Source organism: Zootoca vivipara, chromosome 10 (assembly GCF_965207765.1).
Source record: "Zootoca vivipara chromosome 10, rZooViv2.hap1.1, whole genome shotgun sequence".
Lineage (NCBI taxonomy): Eukaryota > Metazoa > Chordata > Lepidosauria > Squamata > Lacertidae > Zootoca > Zootoca vivipara.
In genome coordinates, this window is record NC_142593.1 from 25,904,801 (window position 1) to 25,923,358 (window position 18,558).

At 42.5% G+C, this 18,558-nt stretch overlaps 1 protein-coding gene across 16 annotated transcripts in view; it reads right to left on the reverse strand.

The window, feature by feature from the left end:
* Nucleotides 1-18,558, reverse strand: part of CAST (calpastatin) — a 61,705-nt gene that overhangs the window by 29,786 nt on the left and 13,361 nt on the right. For 12 of the 16 annotated variants that reach the window (XM_088652925.1, XM_088652924.1, XM_088652920.1 and 9 more), the window contains exons 3-4: nt 14,071-14,142; nt 4,004-4,063 (exon numbers count right to left, since the gene is read on the reverse strand). In XM_088652925.1, coding sequence (XP_088509051.1) covers nt 4,004-4,063; nt 14,071-14,142 — 132 coding nt within the window. Of the gene's footprint in view, nt 1-4,003; nt 4,064-10,732; nt 10,935-14,070; nt 14,143-18,558 lie in introns of those variants that run through there. The other 4 variants (XM_088652927.1, XM_060280186.2, XM_035100171.3 and 1 more) reach the window with 3 other exon arrangements.

The window sequence follows — 18,558 nt, forward strand, 5'->3', positions numbered from 1 at the left end:
CTTTCTGAACTCAGTTGCACTAATGGGCTTCACTTCTTAACCAACCAGCAAAACCCCACCTTAAAGCTACAGGAGCAGAGGGAGTGGGGTGGAGTGTGTGTGGGGGGGTACTCTTTCTTCACTACCAGAGGCCATGTGGGCATTGCACCCATTTGAAGAGGATGGGAGAGATTCCCTTGCTTTATCCAATGTAGCTGTCCTGGAAACAGAGTCTATTCTTTTTCCAGCCCTTGTTGTGTTGTGTAATGCTAAGAGACTGTCAATATAATTGTGGATGAAAGTCCAATTTAAAATTCAGAAAGGTTCCAGTTCATGGAGAAAAGAAATGGGTTGAGTGGGAAAGACAGAAGAAGAATAGGACTGGGAATAGGTCAGTGGTACTTGCAGTCTGAGGACAGAAAGGGTCCCGTTTTAACACAAAATCTGCTCACAATTATATGTGCCTGAGCCATTAGGATAAAAATGGGAAAGAGACCTGAATGAATGAGTGTGTGTGTGTGTGTGTGTGTGTGTGCACTCACTCTCACACACACACAGTAATACCTCGGGTTGCGTTTTTTCTGGTTGCGAATGCGGCAGACCCAGAAGTGTTTACTTCTGGGTTCTGCTGTGCCCATGTGCAGAAGCGTGCTTTCGCGCATGCGTGAAATTGCTGCTCGGGTTGCAGACTTTTCGGGGTGCGAACGGCACCCTGGAACAGATTGGGTCCGCAACCCAAGGTACCAGTGTGTGTGTGTGTGTGTGTGTGTGTGTGTGTGTGTGTGTGTATATATATATATATATATATATATATATATATATATATATATATAGTGGCTCAGATTAAGAGATCTCTTTTAGGTACACCCAAGGGGCTTGAGGATTCCCAGTGGGATCAATGACTTTTTTTTCCTTTTGAAAAGGAGACCACTATGCCATATCAATAAGTTTCCCTTCAGTTTTCAAAGTGGTTTTATGGCATGGGGAGCTGCTGTTTGATAATAGCAAATGGCAGCTTCCTATACATTTTCTTCATGCCATTTATGTACCACTTCACTGTAAAAGAGACCCACTTCTGGGTTAGGCAGAAAAGCAATTACTGAAACAGCAGCAGGGAAGCAAAAGAATTAATGCTCTTTCTTCCTGCAATCAAAGAGGCTAGAGCAGTTAAGAATGATTTTCAACCATTTCTTCTCCAACAAGCATTGATAACCTCCTAATCTAAAGTCTTGCTCTTTAGTAAGGCAACTCCCCATCAGGTAGATCAAGGCAAAAGGAATATGAGGAAAAGGCACACCACATGTTTTGTTGCAACAAGTTTCGGAGGTATGAAAGACAGAGATCTGGGTGATTTAAATTTTGCAGAAATGATTATTAATAGGTGCTTGGAAGGCTTGACTCAAGAACCTCTATTATTCCTCTGTGACTCCTCTTCTTGCTACATTAAGCAACTTCTACAAAGCAAAGGTATCACACAGGTACAATTCACACATAGAAAAGAGGAAGATTGGTCCTTTATTTTGTTCACAAGAGAAGAGCAGACCATTTCTAGTCTGATCTTAATTGTGTGCAAAAACAGGCTCTGCATATAGAGCTGGGTTTTTGGCGCCCTCTCTAATAAGGTAAGGAACGTGCCAAGTGCTTCTAGTAGTCATTTGAATCTATAAATAGGATGCCCACTTTGCCTATTTATATGAGCACTTGAGTGCCAATCCCATGAAGGTGAACACCAGAGCGCAAGAACAGCTTTCTCAAGAGTTTGGCTTACATTGACAAGTAACTGCCTTAACAGAAACACGATTTACAACTGCCAAGTAAGCAAGTGAATAGAAGCTAAATACTCTAGACCAGGAGTAGGGGACCTTTTTCAGCTGGAGGGCCACATCCCCTTGTACAGAAGCTTTTAGGGATCGCATGCCAGTGGAGGGTGCAGCCAAAGGCAAAACCAGATAGATCTAGTAATGTGATTCTTACTTTGGTGCAGTAAGCTATATTCCAACCGCACACAAGTTTTCTACATACATCTCTCCAGGGCCGGCTCTACATACCCCCCCGGTGGCACAGTGCACCCCGGCGTGGGGGCTGGTTAGCTGGGCGCCGGCCTGGCAAGGAGGGCGCCGGGCGGCTTTGCCGCACGGAAACCAATTGCATCCTGCGAGGGCGGGGCGGGCGGCGGAGCGATCTCCGCCCCTCAGCACCAGGGCGCGCGATCTGCTGAAGACGGCCCTGCATCTCTCTCATCCAGGCAAGCAAAGGGTGCTATCACAGCTCTGGACATATTCCAGTCAGGCAAAAACACCCATGGCAGGTGTAGCCTGGAGAGAGTCTTCAGACAGAGAGAGCAGGAGGCCCTGGGTCTCAGGTTCCCCCCCCAGTCCACACTATGTATCAGTTGATGTCTCTCAGTTATTTGTTCATTACTTTAAAAATTGACTGAAGCCATTGGATACAGTATTTTAAAAACCTTTTAAAGTTTTTAACAAGATTTTATTTTATTGTGAATTGTTCTGTGTGCTAGTTACAGTTAGGTAGCCGTGTTGGTCTGCCGTAGTCGAAACAAAATAAAAAATTCCTTCCAGTAGCACCTTAGAGACTAACGATGGTAAGTTTGTCATTGGTATGAGCTTTTGTGTGCATGCACACTTCTTCAGATACCATTTTGTTCTGTGTGCTGGTAGAGGCAGTATTTGAGCCTGGTTGAATTCTGCAACAATGGGACTGATTACATAACAGGCAGAATGAGACAGACTTGTTTGTGTGTGGTTAGCCTGCTGTAGGATTTCATGAAGTCAAAAAATGAGAAACTTGGTGAAATGTACTCGGAGTCGAGAGTGAATTTCATGCTCTTTATTCAGCTCATAGTCATCAAGGAGAAGAGGAGAAGAAGAAATGGCTCTTTTCCCCAAACCATCTGCTTATATACATTATTTACACAATGGGCCTTGCGTGATAGGCTACTTCAGGGCTACACCTGTGGGCCAATTATATTGTGGATTGACTTCTGCCTGCAGCCTGATTGGCTGCTCCTACAGGCCAATCAGGTAGCAGATTCACTTCTGCCAGCCGCCTGATTGGCTGCTCCAGCAGGCCAATCAGGTTGTGGATTCACTTCCACCTGGAGTTGGATTGGGTAGCTCCCGCTGATTCTGAATCCTATTGTTCTAGGATTCAGCTCAGTACATAACACTTGGGAATCAAGGTTATGGGGATGAGGAGGTAAAACAGAACATGCAATTTTACATGGTCAATTACTGACCTGCCTGGGAAAGTTTCCTCCCCCTTAAGCAATGACAATTTCAACTCACTACTATCCTCTCTCGAAAGGAGGAATGTTGTCTAGGGAGTTGCATATATGACTAAACACTATTAGTTGCAAATGAATAAAGATTGCCTATCAGTTATGCACATATGAGGCGATGGAGACATATAATTTCACCTGAGACATGAAACAAAGATTAGCATCACCTATATGCTGTTGTTGTTTTAGAGAAACTGATTGTGGATATTCCATTCAAATCCAAGCACTGATGCCATATCAGTAGGAATTGGTTGAATAAGTGGTGGAATTTCCATACAACCAATGATATGTGATCACAACAGAATTGTTCTCCACAACAGTTCTTAAGCACTGTTAACACTTATTACTTGCTCAGATAAACCATTCTGATGGGAGTTAACACTGATAGTACACCAGTAGTGTTTAAACCAGGCATCCCCAAACTTTGGCCCTCCAAATGTTTTGGACTACAATTCCCATCATCCCTGACCACTGGTCCTCTTAGCTAGGGATCATGGGAGTTGTAGACCAAAAACATTAGGAGGGCTGCAGTTTGGGGATGCCTGGTTTAAACTCTTCTGTTAAACCCTACTTCTTGGGTCAGTCAGCAACTTGCACTCACTTATAAGTGCTCAGAGATGGAAAAAGATCACATAGCAATTTCTTATAATAACAGCTGCTGTAAAAGTAGCACAGAATCAGACTGGTAGAAATGGACACTTGCTTGTCCTTTTTCAGAAGACATACCTTTGTTTCAGAAGGCTTCATAGTGGGTGTCTTTGAGGAAACTGTGGAAGAAGACTGAGCCTACAATGTGCAAAAAAAGAAGGATGTGAATTAATTGGCCACCAATGGGAGTTAACTATTTTATATTTTTTAGAATTCCATCCCAATACAGCAAGTTGCAAATCTGTATCCCAAAGCTCTCATTGAACTTGGATGTTCAGTGATGGGTGTGAATGCTGATCCTTTTTTCCACAAATTGCACAGAGCATATAATGAATGGGGAGCTGTGTTTAAATACACAAATAACCAAAATTCCATAGACTCATTACAAGATTAAACAAGATGTAACATATTCATTAGCAGTAGGACTGAAGTGCAAAGGTTTTTTGGGGGGGAAACGTGCTATAAACAAGTAGATGCTTGAATACAGTCAGAATAACCTGGAGTGCTTATATCAGACACAGATGTTTTTTATTAGCCATGTTTGGTTTCCTTCTGGAATGAAAAGTGGGTTACAGATAACCAATAGAATGAAATGAAATTGGTAATACTAAGAGAGTTGTTCAAGGGTGGATTACGTTTTGATAATCTCTTAATAGGGGCAAACTAACATTGCTAGACTTAAGAAAAATACAAGGACACAGGAGAAATGAAAGGGCACAGAACAGCAAATATTACAGGCTGCTTACAAAACCAATTAATGTTAGAGCTATTAACCTTCTATCCCACCTTTCTTCAATATGAAGGTTAATGATGTACTGAAACCAAAGATGTATTTGTGCTTATAATTATCTCTTTAAGAGTCATTATGCTGTCAAAATTATTTATTGGAAAAAACCAGGCTAACAATCCCATCTTAATCCAAGCTTTCCAGAGCTGGCCCAAAGAAAACATTAAAACTCAGAATTACAGAACTGTAAAGTTGGAAGGAACCACAAGGATCATCCAGTCCAAACCCCAGCAGTGCCAGAATCTTTTACCTAACATGGCGCTCATGCTCTACCAACTGAGCTATCATTTGACATAAGTGGTTGTAGGCTCTGGCAAGTCTGAACTAAGAGTTTTACATTTACATAGGAGCCACATGGAACAGGTCCCTTATTTAAATTTTCTGTTTTACCAAATTCGAAAAACCATTTTCTTTTGCACTCTCATTGCATAAAATGTGGCAAGCAGATATTCTATTGTTAAGTACATGTCTTCAGTAACAGACTCAACTTCAATAGATTCTGAATGGCATGCCAAAACGCTTTCACTCTGTAATTTGACTATATTATCCACCTATATTTTCCCAACACGTAAATGCTAGGCAATGAGGTCATTCTTTCATTCTACAGTAAGCCACCTTCACATAATCAAGTTACTTGTGCAGAGTCTTCTTTCTCCTGGATACAAGACAAGTATCTGTTCCAAGCCTCTTTAAAATTAGTCACATTCATTATTGTCATGGAGTAAACATGCATCTGAAAGAGGCTGCCACCACCCTTGCCTTATAAGCAAGTCCCATACCTACCCTACTCAAACTGCCAGATTTGAGGCAACTGGATTTCAGGACTTGGGGAAGCAAATTGTCAGTCCCCAAGTGGGTGAGAAACAGCCCTGTGGTTCCAGAGCAGCAAATAAACATCAGAGGGACCATAGGCAAGTGTGAAGTAAAGAGAGAGAGAGAGAGAGCCAGTGAGGAGTTGAGATCAAAGCAGTAATCATGGAAAGAGAACATCAGCTCATGGCAAACTTTCAACTGGAGATGAGGTGGCAAACTTTAGACTGGAGATGAGATCCTCAGGGAAAACAATATAATAGGCTAAGGCATGGAGGAAGACAATTTTAATCCCAGTCATGACTAGGGGAGAAAGGATAAACCTTCCCCTCTATGTGTGTGGCGGTCTCAGGGCAGTCTCGAGCAGGTCGGGCGCCCTGGCGCTGAGGGGCGGAGATCGCTCCGGCGCCCCCGCCCTTGCAGGGCGCAGCATGGTTTCCGTGCGGCTTTGCCACGCAGTGCCCCACCTACCAGCCAGGCGCCCTGGTGCACTGCGCCACTGGGGCTCTACCTAGAGCTGGCCCTGGGCGGTCTACATAACAATCTCTTGCACACATCTGTAAAGACTCACAGGAGGATGGTTTGATGGGATCAGCAGCTATATTGATTATGTATCAGTTCTTCAACTGGACTATAAAGAGAGCAGGTTTGAAACTGAACATGAAACTAGAGGGAGCTTTTTATTTAAACTGAGAATGATCACAATTTAGTTTTGCAGCACCACGTGTAATAAAACCCTTAGGATGAAATGGCAAGAGTGTGGCCAAGGGGAATTTAATCTGTCACAAAGACTGCAAGGAGAGGCAATAACATTTATATTGTATACATCTAGTGCTGCAGTGATATCTTTCTTCATTGCAACTCTACAGAATGCTTGATGTTGTTTGCTTTGCTATTTTCCTTTCAAATATTTATCAAGCAGCCATTAAAAAAATAAAGCCTTTTTACCACTGAGTTCATAAACAAGCAACGTTTTGCCACTGATGAACCATGTGAATATATATGTTGGGCTTGGAAACAAATATGAAAAGAGTTGCCCGGTAACCAGTAATAACTGTATGATTCATAGCTAAACAGAACTTGGGAGAGATTGTAGCATGTTTGACCAGAGGCACACCCAGTTTATAATACAAGAATTGTGAACTGCCTGGTGCACTGAATAAATCTGTCTCTACTGAAAAAGGAAGAGAGAAATTTCAGATTTCAAAAACACAGCAGGAACCAAACCACAGTGTGGATATTTTCATGATAAAATCAGAGCACCACTATAGAATATTAAAATAGCTGTAGTAAAGAATAAAAAATGCTTCGCAGTGAATCTTCAAACTATAGGTAGGGAAGCCATAAGTCACACCTGAATCTAGACCTGGAGAGTTTCTCTCTACCTTAGCTTCCTAGGGACAGTATTATAAACTTAGATATATAAGCTAGGTGCCAAATGGTTCCTTACACCAAGGTTGAAGGCACCAAAATGGAATGTCTAGTTGCATTTTTGCGCAAGACAGCTCTAAAGTCTCATTTGTCAAATGATGGACTGTGTCAGGGTTGCGCCACGGAAGAGTCTGGGGGGAAAGAGTAATTCATACCTGGAGAAGACTGGTGGCAGCACTCCTCAGAAGAGGAAGAATCAGATAGGCAAGAGGGAAGACCAGAACAGGAGGAGGAAGGAGTCGAGGCAGAATCAGCCCTTGTGAGGAGAGGAGCCAGCAGGCCCCCTCCCCTCCTCCCTTCACAGCTGTAGAGTGTAGAGCTAAGAAAAGGAGGGAACAATTGGAGGCAGCTGCAGCTCGTAAGAGGCATGGTGATGAGCCAGCTACTTAAGGAAGGATGGCTGCTCCCTTCTCCTGCACTTGCAACTGCTGTGCTGAAGCGCAAGGTTGTCCTTGCTCGTCCTGTTCCTAATTCCAGTGTTCCTGACTTTGGCTTCTCTTGACCCCTGGTACTGATATCTGACTTCAGCTGGTTCCAGAATCAGGCTGCTCCTGACTTTGGCTTCTCCTGACCTGGACTGTGGACCTAGGCTCCCTCTGCATCTGACTGCTGCCTTCAACGCGCCAACCTGTTGGCGCCCTAACAGACTGACTGTGATTGATTCTCAGTTAAACATCTGGTGAGTTCAGATGGCAACCCTGAGCTAGCTTAAGAGCTTTGAGAAGTTAAAGAAGAAAAGTCACTTGATCCTGGGACAGTCCACATATATATATAATGGCCTATTCTGACCTCTCTTTCTTAATGGTGACTGCTCCTGCTCAGGCTGCACAGAAAAACCATTTTAGTTCCAGAAATTCATTCTCATTGTGCAGATAAAATATAACTTATAAAATTCTACAGGATGGGGTACTGGTGTGTGAAAACAGTCCAGATCCAATGATCCCCAGATGGTGAAGATGTTAGGTGCCACCCTGGCACCTTCACTTGGTCAGAAGCAGTTGAAAAGCAGGTGCAAAATGTGCCTGGCACCTGGCTAATTTCGAACACTGCCTAGAGATTAGAGTCTTGAGTTGGAAGTAGGAACCTAAAGAGTAACAAGCAAAAGGTATTACTGTGTTGATCAAGAGGCAGGAGAAGATCAGGCTCCTACTACTTATACCAAACCTGACCAATCCAGAGGCCTATTACTGCCTGTCAGACTTTGGGGCAATGCCCCAGATTGAATATGCCTACTATGTCTGAAGAGGGGCCCAAGAGTGTTGTACACAGACCATGGACTATGGCCCAGCATAAAAGTAATGTGGTTCCCAGTTCAGGCCATCAACTCCCTAACAAGTCCTATTTGCCAAACACCCAAAGTGCATAATCAACATGCACTCAAAGATTCAGGCAAATGACAGCTAGTGATGGGAGAAGTACCATGTGGTGTCAAGGTCATCACCACAAAGACAATTGGAGGAAATAGCCAAATTGTCACTGAAGAACTTTGGGTTTTCGCTCTGCCCGTGCTCTGGAGCTAGCTATCCAAAAAACACATATCTAAAGCCTCCAAGTTTCATGAAGCTATTTGGCCCGTAGGAAAATGGGCATTTCCCATAACTTGGTGTAGGGAGGGAAAAATTAAAACGAGTCATTTTTGGAGGGCAGGGCCATAACATTTATAAGAGATATGATAGCCATATTCAAATATCCAAAGGTCTGCCACATGGAAGATGGAGCAAGCTTATTTTCTCCTGCTCCAAAGGTAAGACCTGAACCAATGGATTCAAGTTACAAGAAGGGAGATTCTGACTAAACATCAGGAAGTACTTTCTGACGGTAGGAGCTGTTCGACAGTAGAACGGACTCCCTCAGGAGGTTGTGGGCTTTCCTTCATGGGAGGTTTTTAAACAGATTTAGTCATGGATTTAGTTCAGACTCCTGCATCATCATCATCAACAACAAAGTAATAATTATAATTTATTACTTATACACCGGCCATCTGGCCAGGCCTCCCCAGCCACTCTGGGCGGCTCCTACGGTAACAGAACATTAAAAACAGGATATAGCATCAAACATTAACTTCCCTAAACAGGGCTGCCTTCAGATATCTTTTAAAAGTCAGGTGGTTGTTTATTTCCTTGGCATCTGATGGGAGGCCACTACCGAGAAGGCCCTCTGCCTGGTTCCTTGTAGCCTCACTTCTCGCAGTGAGGAAATCCTCAGAAGGCGCTCAGAGCTGGACCTCAGTGTCCGGGCTGAACGTGTTTTTTTTGGGGGGGGAGGGAGATGTTCCTTCTGGTATACAGTGGACGCTCGGGTTGTGAATGTGATCCATGCGGGAGGCATGTTTGCAACCGGCAGTGTTCACAACCCAAAGCACCACGTCTGCACATGCGCAGGTTGCGATTTGGTGCTGCATGCGCAAAGCACGATTTAGTGTTTCTGTGCATGTGTGAGCACCGAAACCCGGAAGTAACCCATTCCGGTACTTCCGGGTTTGGCGTGGTGCGCAGCCTGAAAATGCGCAGCCTGATGCGTCTGTAACCCGAGGTATGACTGTACTGCATTACAGAAAGTGGGATCCCTTCCATCTCTACAGTTCTATGATTGTAAGAGGTGGCGACAGAGGGTTTTCTTCCCTGCTGCCTTTCCTTAAACAAGAGAGCTTTTCCGCTGCTAAGGATGGTGGTGGAACTGTGCAGAGAGCACAGAAAATGATGCCATTTCAATAGATGCCTTGTCCTCCTAGTTGCCACACATTGCCAGGTGTGATTTGAGTGAAAGAGCAGTGGTAGTGATGATTAGTAGAGTACATGATAAGCTAGATCCCAACTTGTACAGGTTCATAATACATAAATGGGCATACTCAAGCCTGCCATTACAAGCCTTCCAATTTCAATCTTCAGCAGCCTGGAAGAAATCACTTCCTCGAGGAGAGATATCATATAGAAAGTTTCAGCTTCAACATTCTACTGAGTTGAGTGGGATGTACTCCCAGGTAAGAATGTTTAGGGTTGAAGTTTAACTCAGTCAATTAACTCCAAACCCAATAACTGAAAATAGTTTTCTAAAACATTAAAAGGGAGGGGGGAATTGATTATAATTTTGGGGGTCGGGCGGAAACATATTCCTACTATTGTTAGCTTAGCAACAGCTTTAGTCATTCAGCTTCATTGTTATGGAATAATATAATATTAAGTAAACACCACCTGTGGGTTGGAAGAGACAATAGTTACCTGGACATGCCTGAACACAGAGAGAGATATCCTGTACAGATCACCACACCCTGAATTACACAGGTTCCAAATATACACTGAATAGACAGTCAGCAATGACACACCAAATTTGCAAGACACCATTGTGAGCTTGTGACAGTCAATTCAGGGTTTTTTTAAAATAAATTTAAAAAAGATTATGAATCATTAGTTCTATAGCCATGAAGATCTTACTCTCGAGATTTTGCTAAGATCTTACAAGTCACTGCTTTCACAACAACCTTTCTGATAAAAAACACACCAGATAATCAGCAGCCCCTTGCAAAAAAGCCTATTCTTCTCAGGGCTAGAAATGATGGACACAAAGCAAGATAATTATGTCTTGCTGTAAACTCTGCAACTGCAGAAATAAAATGCTTCAGCCCTCTTACTAAACACAACACTAACTAATTCAGCAGTTCATGTTCTGCAGTAATGAGCACTGCAGGGTTGGAGAAGTAAAAGAAAGCAGGAAGTATGTAACGCAGTTAGACTGCAGTAGCAAAAAAAAGAAAAAAAACAACCCGGAAAAACAGTACTCACTCCAGGCAGCTGGTATATTCCTTCCCAAGCTCTAGGTCAACAGACCACACCAGATCCTTATTGCAAGCTTGCTTTTATTTCAGTCTGTATGAGTTCTAGCCATGGTTTTGGTTTTAACACAGCCCCTGGAACAAACCCATGCCAGTGAAGATGGCATGACCAATCCGAACAGCTCACAAGCAGACACACTCAATCTGCAGGCTCAGTTGCTCCACCTCCTATGAATATTCAAATAAACTTGAGAGATCCTCACAAGAAAGGAGGGGACAGGCAGCAGCTAGCTTTGCCAAAATGGAACAGGAATTGCAGCCAAAGTCAAATGTGGGTGTTTTACTTATGTGGCTTGTAGTTAAGAGAAGACAGTAGACAAAACTGAATCACCAAGTTATATTGAGGCTTCTGAATTTTCTGAAAAAAAATTTAAGCTACCAAAGGCACCAGGAAGCTTGAAGTGGAAGTACTAATAACCTACTGGCAGGGGATTTTGTTTTACCAAACTGGGAAAGGCATATAGCAGGCACCCCCAAACTTGGTCCTCCAAATGTTTTGGGATTACAACTCCCATCATCCCTGACCACTGATCCTGTTAACTAGGGATGATGGGAGTTGTAGTCCCAAAACATCTGGAGGGCCGAGTTTGGGGATGCCTGACATGTAGTCAGAAGACTGCTCTATAACATATAAATGCATTACAAAAACCAGTTAAGGCAACCCTTTTACAGCTCCTGTTTATTCACCAGGAAGAATCTGTGGGCACAAAAATATTTGAAACTCTTCATAATATGACTTTTTCTAGCTTGATTTCTAAATAAATATTCAGCATGTTAACACTGTTATATGAAAACACCAACAACAATGTAACACATATCTTTTGAAACTATTCTGAATATTTTTAAAAAACAAATTATTTGCATATTGAAATTTGTTTGGCAATTTCTCTTAATCCAGAATATAGAGAGGAAGAGAACTAGAGTGGTGCCTCACAAGACAAATTTAATTCGTTCCACGAGTCAATTCTTTTTGCGAAAAATTCGTCTTGCAAATTGCGGTTTCCCATAGGAATGCATTGAAATTTCTTTTTTTTGCCCATAGGAACGCATTAATAAATTTCAATGCATTCCTATGGGAAACCACGATTCGCAAGACTAATTTTTCGCAAAACGAATTCGTCTTGCGAGTCACCATCAGATCGCAAGACGCATTCGTCTTGGGAAAAATTCGTCTTGCAGGGCATTTGTCTTGCGAGGTACCACTGTATATTTTCAAAATGTTGTTTCTGAATTCTATATAGCAATAAAGCCATTTTATTGTGCACTGTATAGAACATGTAACTTTCTCTTTATCAGACAATATTTTATTGCTGCACATAAAACTGTTAGAGCCAGGGAACAAATTAAAAACTTACACAAGAACAGCTTATAGGAGCTGTAGTGCTTCAGGTTTCCTTTACTATATACATAAAATACAGATGGGGACAAACCATAGCACACTTGCAGAGTGCATACTTCATGTGCAGAAGCTTCCATAGTCCACCCCAGACATTCCACTTAAAATAATCTTAGCTAGAAGAGCAGGCAAAAACCGTAATCTGGAGAGCTGCTAGCAGCCAGGGTGGAAAATGACAGAAAAGGTATATCCAATGTGATAGTTTCCTACGGGTATTTTGCCACCACTCTAGAAATAAATATTTCATTTTATAACACAATATATGTGAAATAGATAAACGCTGAACAAGCTGCATTAATGGCTCAGCTAAACTTCTGGAAATCTCATCCATTAGGAAAGTGCCTATCTGGTGTTGACGCCAATTCGTCCGCGTAACCCCAGCCTTGCCACCACCCCGCCCTGACACCATCCAGGTAAGTGGCAGTGATGCCACTGTGGCAGCTCTGCATTACCAGCCTGCTTCACCAACCCCTCCCAACCAAGTCAACTCACAATAATTAAAATCAGAGGAGCACAACTCAGCGAGAATAAAAACTCAAAACAGAACACAGCCTTCAGAAAAATCACTTCAATCTGGCAAATTTAAAAAGTCTTCATGAATTACAAGAAAACACTCAGAAGGAGGCCACTTGAACCTCACTGGGCAAACCATTCTACAATGCTGTCACTGAGAAAGCCACATTCCTTGGCCCACCCGACAGCGCTTCAACTATGACCTTCCTCCTTGAGTTTAGTGAACAGGCAAGCTGACATAGGAGGGGGCTTACCAAGACTTTGAACTGTGGCTGGAAACCAATGGTAAAACATAGCTGCACATGAATGCATGTTTAATGATGATCTCAAAGCAGGACGTTTTCAAAGGATTAACATGCTAGCTTCCTCACAGTGCTGTGAAATACCCAGAACCCACCATAGCATCTCAAAATTTAACACAAAACCTGCAGTTTTCATTCAGATATTTTATACATGTATGCAATATTGGTGTGCATCAACCACATGATTCCATTTGGACCCTGATTTGGAGCTTTCGTCAAAGCATTTTCTAGGTGCCTGATTCATCTCAGGGTCTGTCCAAGTCCACACTGTCTCCCAACCTGCTGGCCACTTTGCTATTGGGAAAATCAGCAATGGGAAAATATTGGGGGGGAAACCATATATTTATTCATTCTGACATGCATGTGTTAAATCTGCAGGCATATTTCTCCCTCCAGAGTCAACAAAGATTATCAAATTACAGACAGATAGTTCAAGGCACTTTTCTGCTACATACCTTTGATTTATTTTTTTTAAGGAAATGTCTAAAACCCTTTTTATTTTGGGGTGGAATTTGATGAAATTTGCATAAATCCTCATGGCAGGCATCATTCTGTAATTTGTCATTTCCCCACAGGGACAGCCATTACAGTTTTGGAAGGGGTAAAAAAAGAAAGAAAGAAAAAGACTTGCTTAATCTTCTCTAGTGTTTCATGGGCAATTTGACAGAAAATCTCCATTCTGGTGTTTGCTCACCCTTCTCCCATTGCTTCACCATCATTATGGCAAATTTAAGAGACATTACTTTCTGTTTCAGCAGAAGCTTTTCTGCAGCCTTTTGCGGGGAGTAGGGGTGGGGTGACATCTGTATTGTCAAGGCATCACAACTCACTTCATTGAAGTTTCAGTTGACTGATATACCATTCACCTATATTATTAATTTAAAATATGTATGAGCCACATTTTAGGTTCAAACCCTCCAAAGGCAGCTTCCAACAATTTGTCAACAATATAAGAACCCACAGTCAATTTAAAGACCAATGACACCAGCGTAAACATTCAAGATTAGATAATTAGTAAAGCATTTGCGGTCATGGTTCCGGAAATATGACAAGCAGTTCTATAAAAACTCAAGTTACCTTACTGATGGAAGATGTCCCACTTGTTTGTGTTTTAGGAGATTCGGCAAGGCTAGCACTTTCAGGTTTCTTCTACAAGACAAAAAAAATTGAAATATTAATTTACTAGTAAAACACTAATGCTGTAGGGAAAATCTTCAATAAAGATAGGTGTTGCATCCTATTTTCAGAGCTGTTTTTCTTGCCATGTTGATGATGTACTGATCTGCAGTCAGCTTTTTACTAAAGTGCAATTACTTTAATTCACTCACTAGCAATCTTTGGGTGCCATGTGAAAGTATGAATATGAATAGGAACATAGAAAACTGCCTTAAACCGAATCAGACCATTGGTCCTTCTAGATAAGTATCACTACACCAACTGACAGTGACTCTCTAGGCAGGGAACATTCCCAGTCCTACCAGGAGATACTAGGGATTGAACATGGGACCTTCTGCATGGAAAGCAGACACTCTACCACACTCTACCTAGCTAACAGGACCAGAGGTCAGGGAAGATGGGAATTGTAGTCCAAAACATCTGGAGGGCCAAAGTTTGGGGGTGCCTGCTCTACCACTAAGCTATGTCCCTTCCTGAATAACAACTCTGCTGTTACCCTGGATAAAGACTTGCCCTGGGAAGGGATGCAAAGATTTATGCTCTGCCCTCCATATAGTCAGCTTAAACTGGTGATGCACAAACTTAATTCAAGACTGTGAATGAGCTGTGTCCTCCCCTTTCGATTTCCTTTTTAGTATTAACCAAGAGTTTGTCATAATTGGGGGGGGGGGGGAATCAGCAAAGCATGGCTGGGACTTCTGGTGATGGGTTGAAAACCATGGTTGGAAGCGGGTTTCCAATATACATCTTAAGGGGAAATGATTGCATCAGCAAATGATGCCTGAAATAATGGCAAATAATAGTTGAAACCAGAAGCAGTTTTAGGGTAGTGTAGAATGGAGCACCGAAATGCTCTCAAATGGGCCGGCTCTATAAATAAGTAGGTTTCTATAAACAGAACACTGCCTTGACAATCAAGTTCAAGGAGCTTTTCCTTGCTTTTAGCCTTTTATTATAAATACATATTTTCTCCTATGTTAATAAAACAGGATGGATTGAAAGATGAAAACTAAGAATGGAGCAAAAAGTCAATGCAAATGTAATTAATTAATTGCCCTTCTCTGTCAAAGTTCCAGCATCTTAATATTAAAACAGGCAGGCAGATCTGCAGGCCGCTGACACACATGTATGCAATTTATCCTCTGGTCACAATATTTTTTAAACCCTTCCCTCCCACTCTCATCCAACCTGCATGAAAACCTTGGAGTCACTTAGTTACTATCTTATTTAAGAACTCAAGCATGTCAATGAGACCAGGCTGAGCTGGTGGTTTTTCACATTGGGTGTCAAGTTAACACTCAGAGCTGGCCTTTTTCAAACATTTCCATGATATTCACACTGGTCCCTAGCTCATGAAGAGTCTCCTCAAGATATATATTTTTAGGACACACCCTATTTTTGTGGATGTGAGCTGCTTTAAATCGTTTTTAATGTTCTGTTTCAAACTGTTGTGACCCATCCTGGGACCTCAGGGTGAATATATTAAATTAACAATAAGGCAGCCCTGTATTGGGAGGTTTTTAACGCTTGATGTTTTATGTTTTTAGATATGCTGTAAGCCACCCAGAGTGGCTGAGGAAATTAATTAATTAATAATATACCTGCCAAACAATTTCCATCCAAACCTAGTGGGAAACAGCCTTAAGAAATCTACTTAACCCAGCAATGCTTGGAGCTTTTCCCAAGAATGGTAAATAATATACTAACACTGTAACAACATCAAACGTCCCAGATGATGTTTAAGAGTGTAAGAAAAACAGCTGACACTTGTCCGTGACTTGTGCTTCCAATCTAAATTGGAGATTTTCCAAGTTACTCTAGTCAAGTGAAACAGGAGACAGCACATCATTTCTGGCCTCCTCTTTCAGTACGGTAGAGATGGCATTAATGATCTCTTTAACCATTGCAGGTAGTCATTTCCAGCTTAGAAATGCTTAGCATCGGCTGGACCATACATTACATAAATTATTATTATTATTATTATTAATTATTATTATTATTATATTTTTATTATTATTTTAAAAATCATTGCTGCACTGAAATCCCTGTAAGATTGCATATATCAGAAAAACATCTAACACACTACAAGCAGCACCACAGAAGTGATGTAGCATCCATCCCCCTAGCATCTTATAGTTAATGATCAGTTTCGGAACTCTGTCTATTAATGATGTGGCGGATGAATGAATGAATGATGCAACAATATGAAGCACGCTGGGTGACCTTGGGCCAGTCAAAGTCTCAGCTTAACCTACCACACAGGGTGGTTGGAATTAAATGAGGGGAGAGAGATCCATGTAGGCCACCTTGAGTTCCTTGGATGAAAAAGGTAGGATATAAACAGAATAAACTAACTGGCCAATAACCAACAGATGCTAACTCCAAAAAGACATCTCTTATGCAAGCCACTGTGCAATTCTACTGAAAGGTGGTATATTAACTGCTATAGTGCTGTTATGAATTTTTGGGCGGTGCAGACTCCGCATAATCATAAATTTAGTAATGGGGTAGAATTTACCCAATTTTGGGAGTACGAGGGGAAGATGCCAGGCCAGTGAAACATACAGGCTAAACCACTTGTCCTGTTCAGGAGATTGCTGAGAGTGATGCCATGGATATATAACCCAGAAAACATAAGTGCCAGCTCCCTGGGGCCCTGGGTGCCTGAGCACCATAGCTGCCAAGTTTTCCCTTTTCTCGCGAGAAAGCCAATTCAGCATAAGGGAAAATCCCTTTAAAAAAGGGATAACTTGGCAGCTATGCTGAGCACCCACAAAATTCCCCATGAAGAGACTGGGCACCCAGAAATTTTGGCGCCAGGGCCATGCACACTGCATGGCACCCACAGCCCCGGGCACGCACAGTCTCAGGGCCAAGCTGGCACTCCTGCCTGTAAATGTTAGCTTAGGGTGCTAGTCATTCAAAGTTTGACATTTTAAGAGAATAGCAAATTGCATAGAAATAATATTATGAATGTACACCTTCCTAGAAGAAGTGGGCACAAACTTCTTTTGAAATAGAAAGACTCATGCTGGCCTTTCAGCAAGGGCCCTGGAATAGAAATGTTCCAACCAGAATTGCTTTGCCCTTTTACTCCCACCACCATAACCACAAATTGTGCAGTTTCCAAATCAAGGAGTAAAGGTTGGCATGAAGCAAGGAAGATTGGTTCGGGAGGCAAAAACATAGCACTGCCCATGTTATTCAGACAAGTAGATAGCGCCAGACTCCTCCTTGAAAGTAAGCAATGTACAAAGCAAAGCATTCAAAACTTGATACAGAAAAGGAAGTACCTACCGGTACAATGCATATATATTACTGCTACTCTGTGCACATATCACCTATCAGTGGATTTTCCACTTTGACAGTGCAGAATGAGGAGATAGAAAAGGTAGGCAGAAATGGCTAAGTTAGAAAGATGCTGAAGGTGCCCGTTCCTGAACCGAGAACACTAATCTTAGAGCAAGGAGTGGAAGGTCTCCAGTGGCTGTGTAGCCTTTTACTGTTGTCTCTCCTCCCTGGATTAGGGCCAATAATGATTCCTACAGTAGTAATGTTTGATAGCTTTCTTATATTTATGTATGTTCAATACAATGGAAATGCAAGTTGTTTTCATAATTAAGCTCTCAGGATTTTCTTCTTTAAAAATACAATGCAATGGCTGATCCATGATATGCCAACATAATAGTCATATCCACCTAAGTCATACACTGGGTTGACCCATTGAAATCAGTGGACTTGCAGGTCTACTGTGAGCATGACTTAGCTGGAAACATAAAGGTAAAGGGGCCCCGACCATCAGGTCCAGTCGTGTCCGACTCTGGGGTTGCAGTGCTCATCTCGCTCTATAGGTAGAGGGAGCCGGCATTTGTCCGCACACAGCTTCTGGGTCATGTGGCCAGTATGACAAAGCTGCTTCTGGCGAACCAGAGCAGCGCACAGAAACGCCGTTTACCTTCCCGCCAGAGCGGTCCCTATTTATCTACGTGCACTTTGATGTGCTTTCGAACTGCTAGGTGGGCAGGAGCTGGGACCAAGCAATGGGAGCTCACCCCGTTGCAGGGATTCGAACCACCAACCTTCTGATCAGCAAGCCCTAGGCTCTGTGGTTTAACCCACAGCACCACTACGCTGGACTCACCTAATGAGTCCTGCCAACGAAAGTCCACACAAGGACTTCCCACTAGTGCAATGGGTTTCCCCCTTCATCCCTACATCCCTACACCCCAAATTGGCTCAGGGAGTTGGGAGCACACTCAGAAAAGGCAAGGAGGAAGGGGGGGCTGTTCTGCTCGGCAAGCTAAAATGCTTACACTGACTGAAAGATTGCCATAGCCCTACGTTCAATTCCACCCACTGTCTATAAAGAGTTATTCATGCATTTCCAGT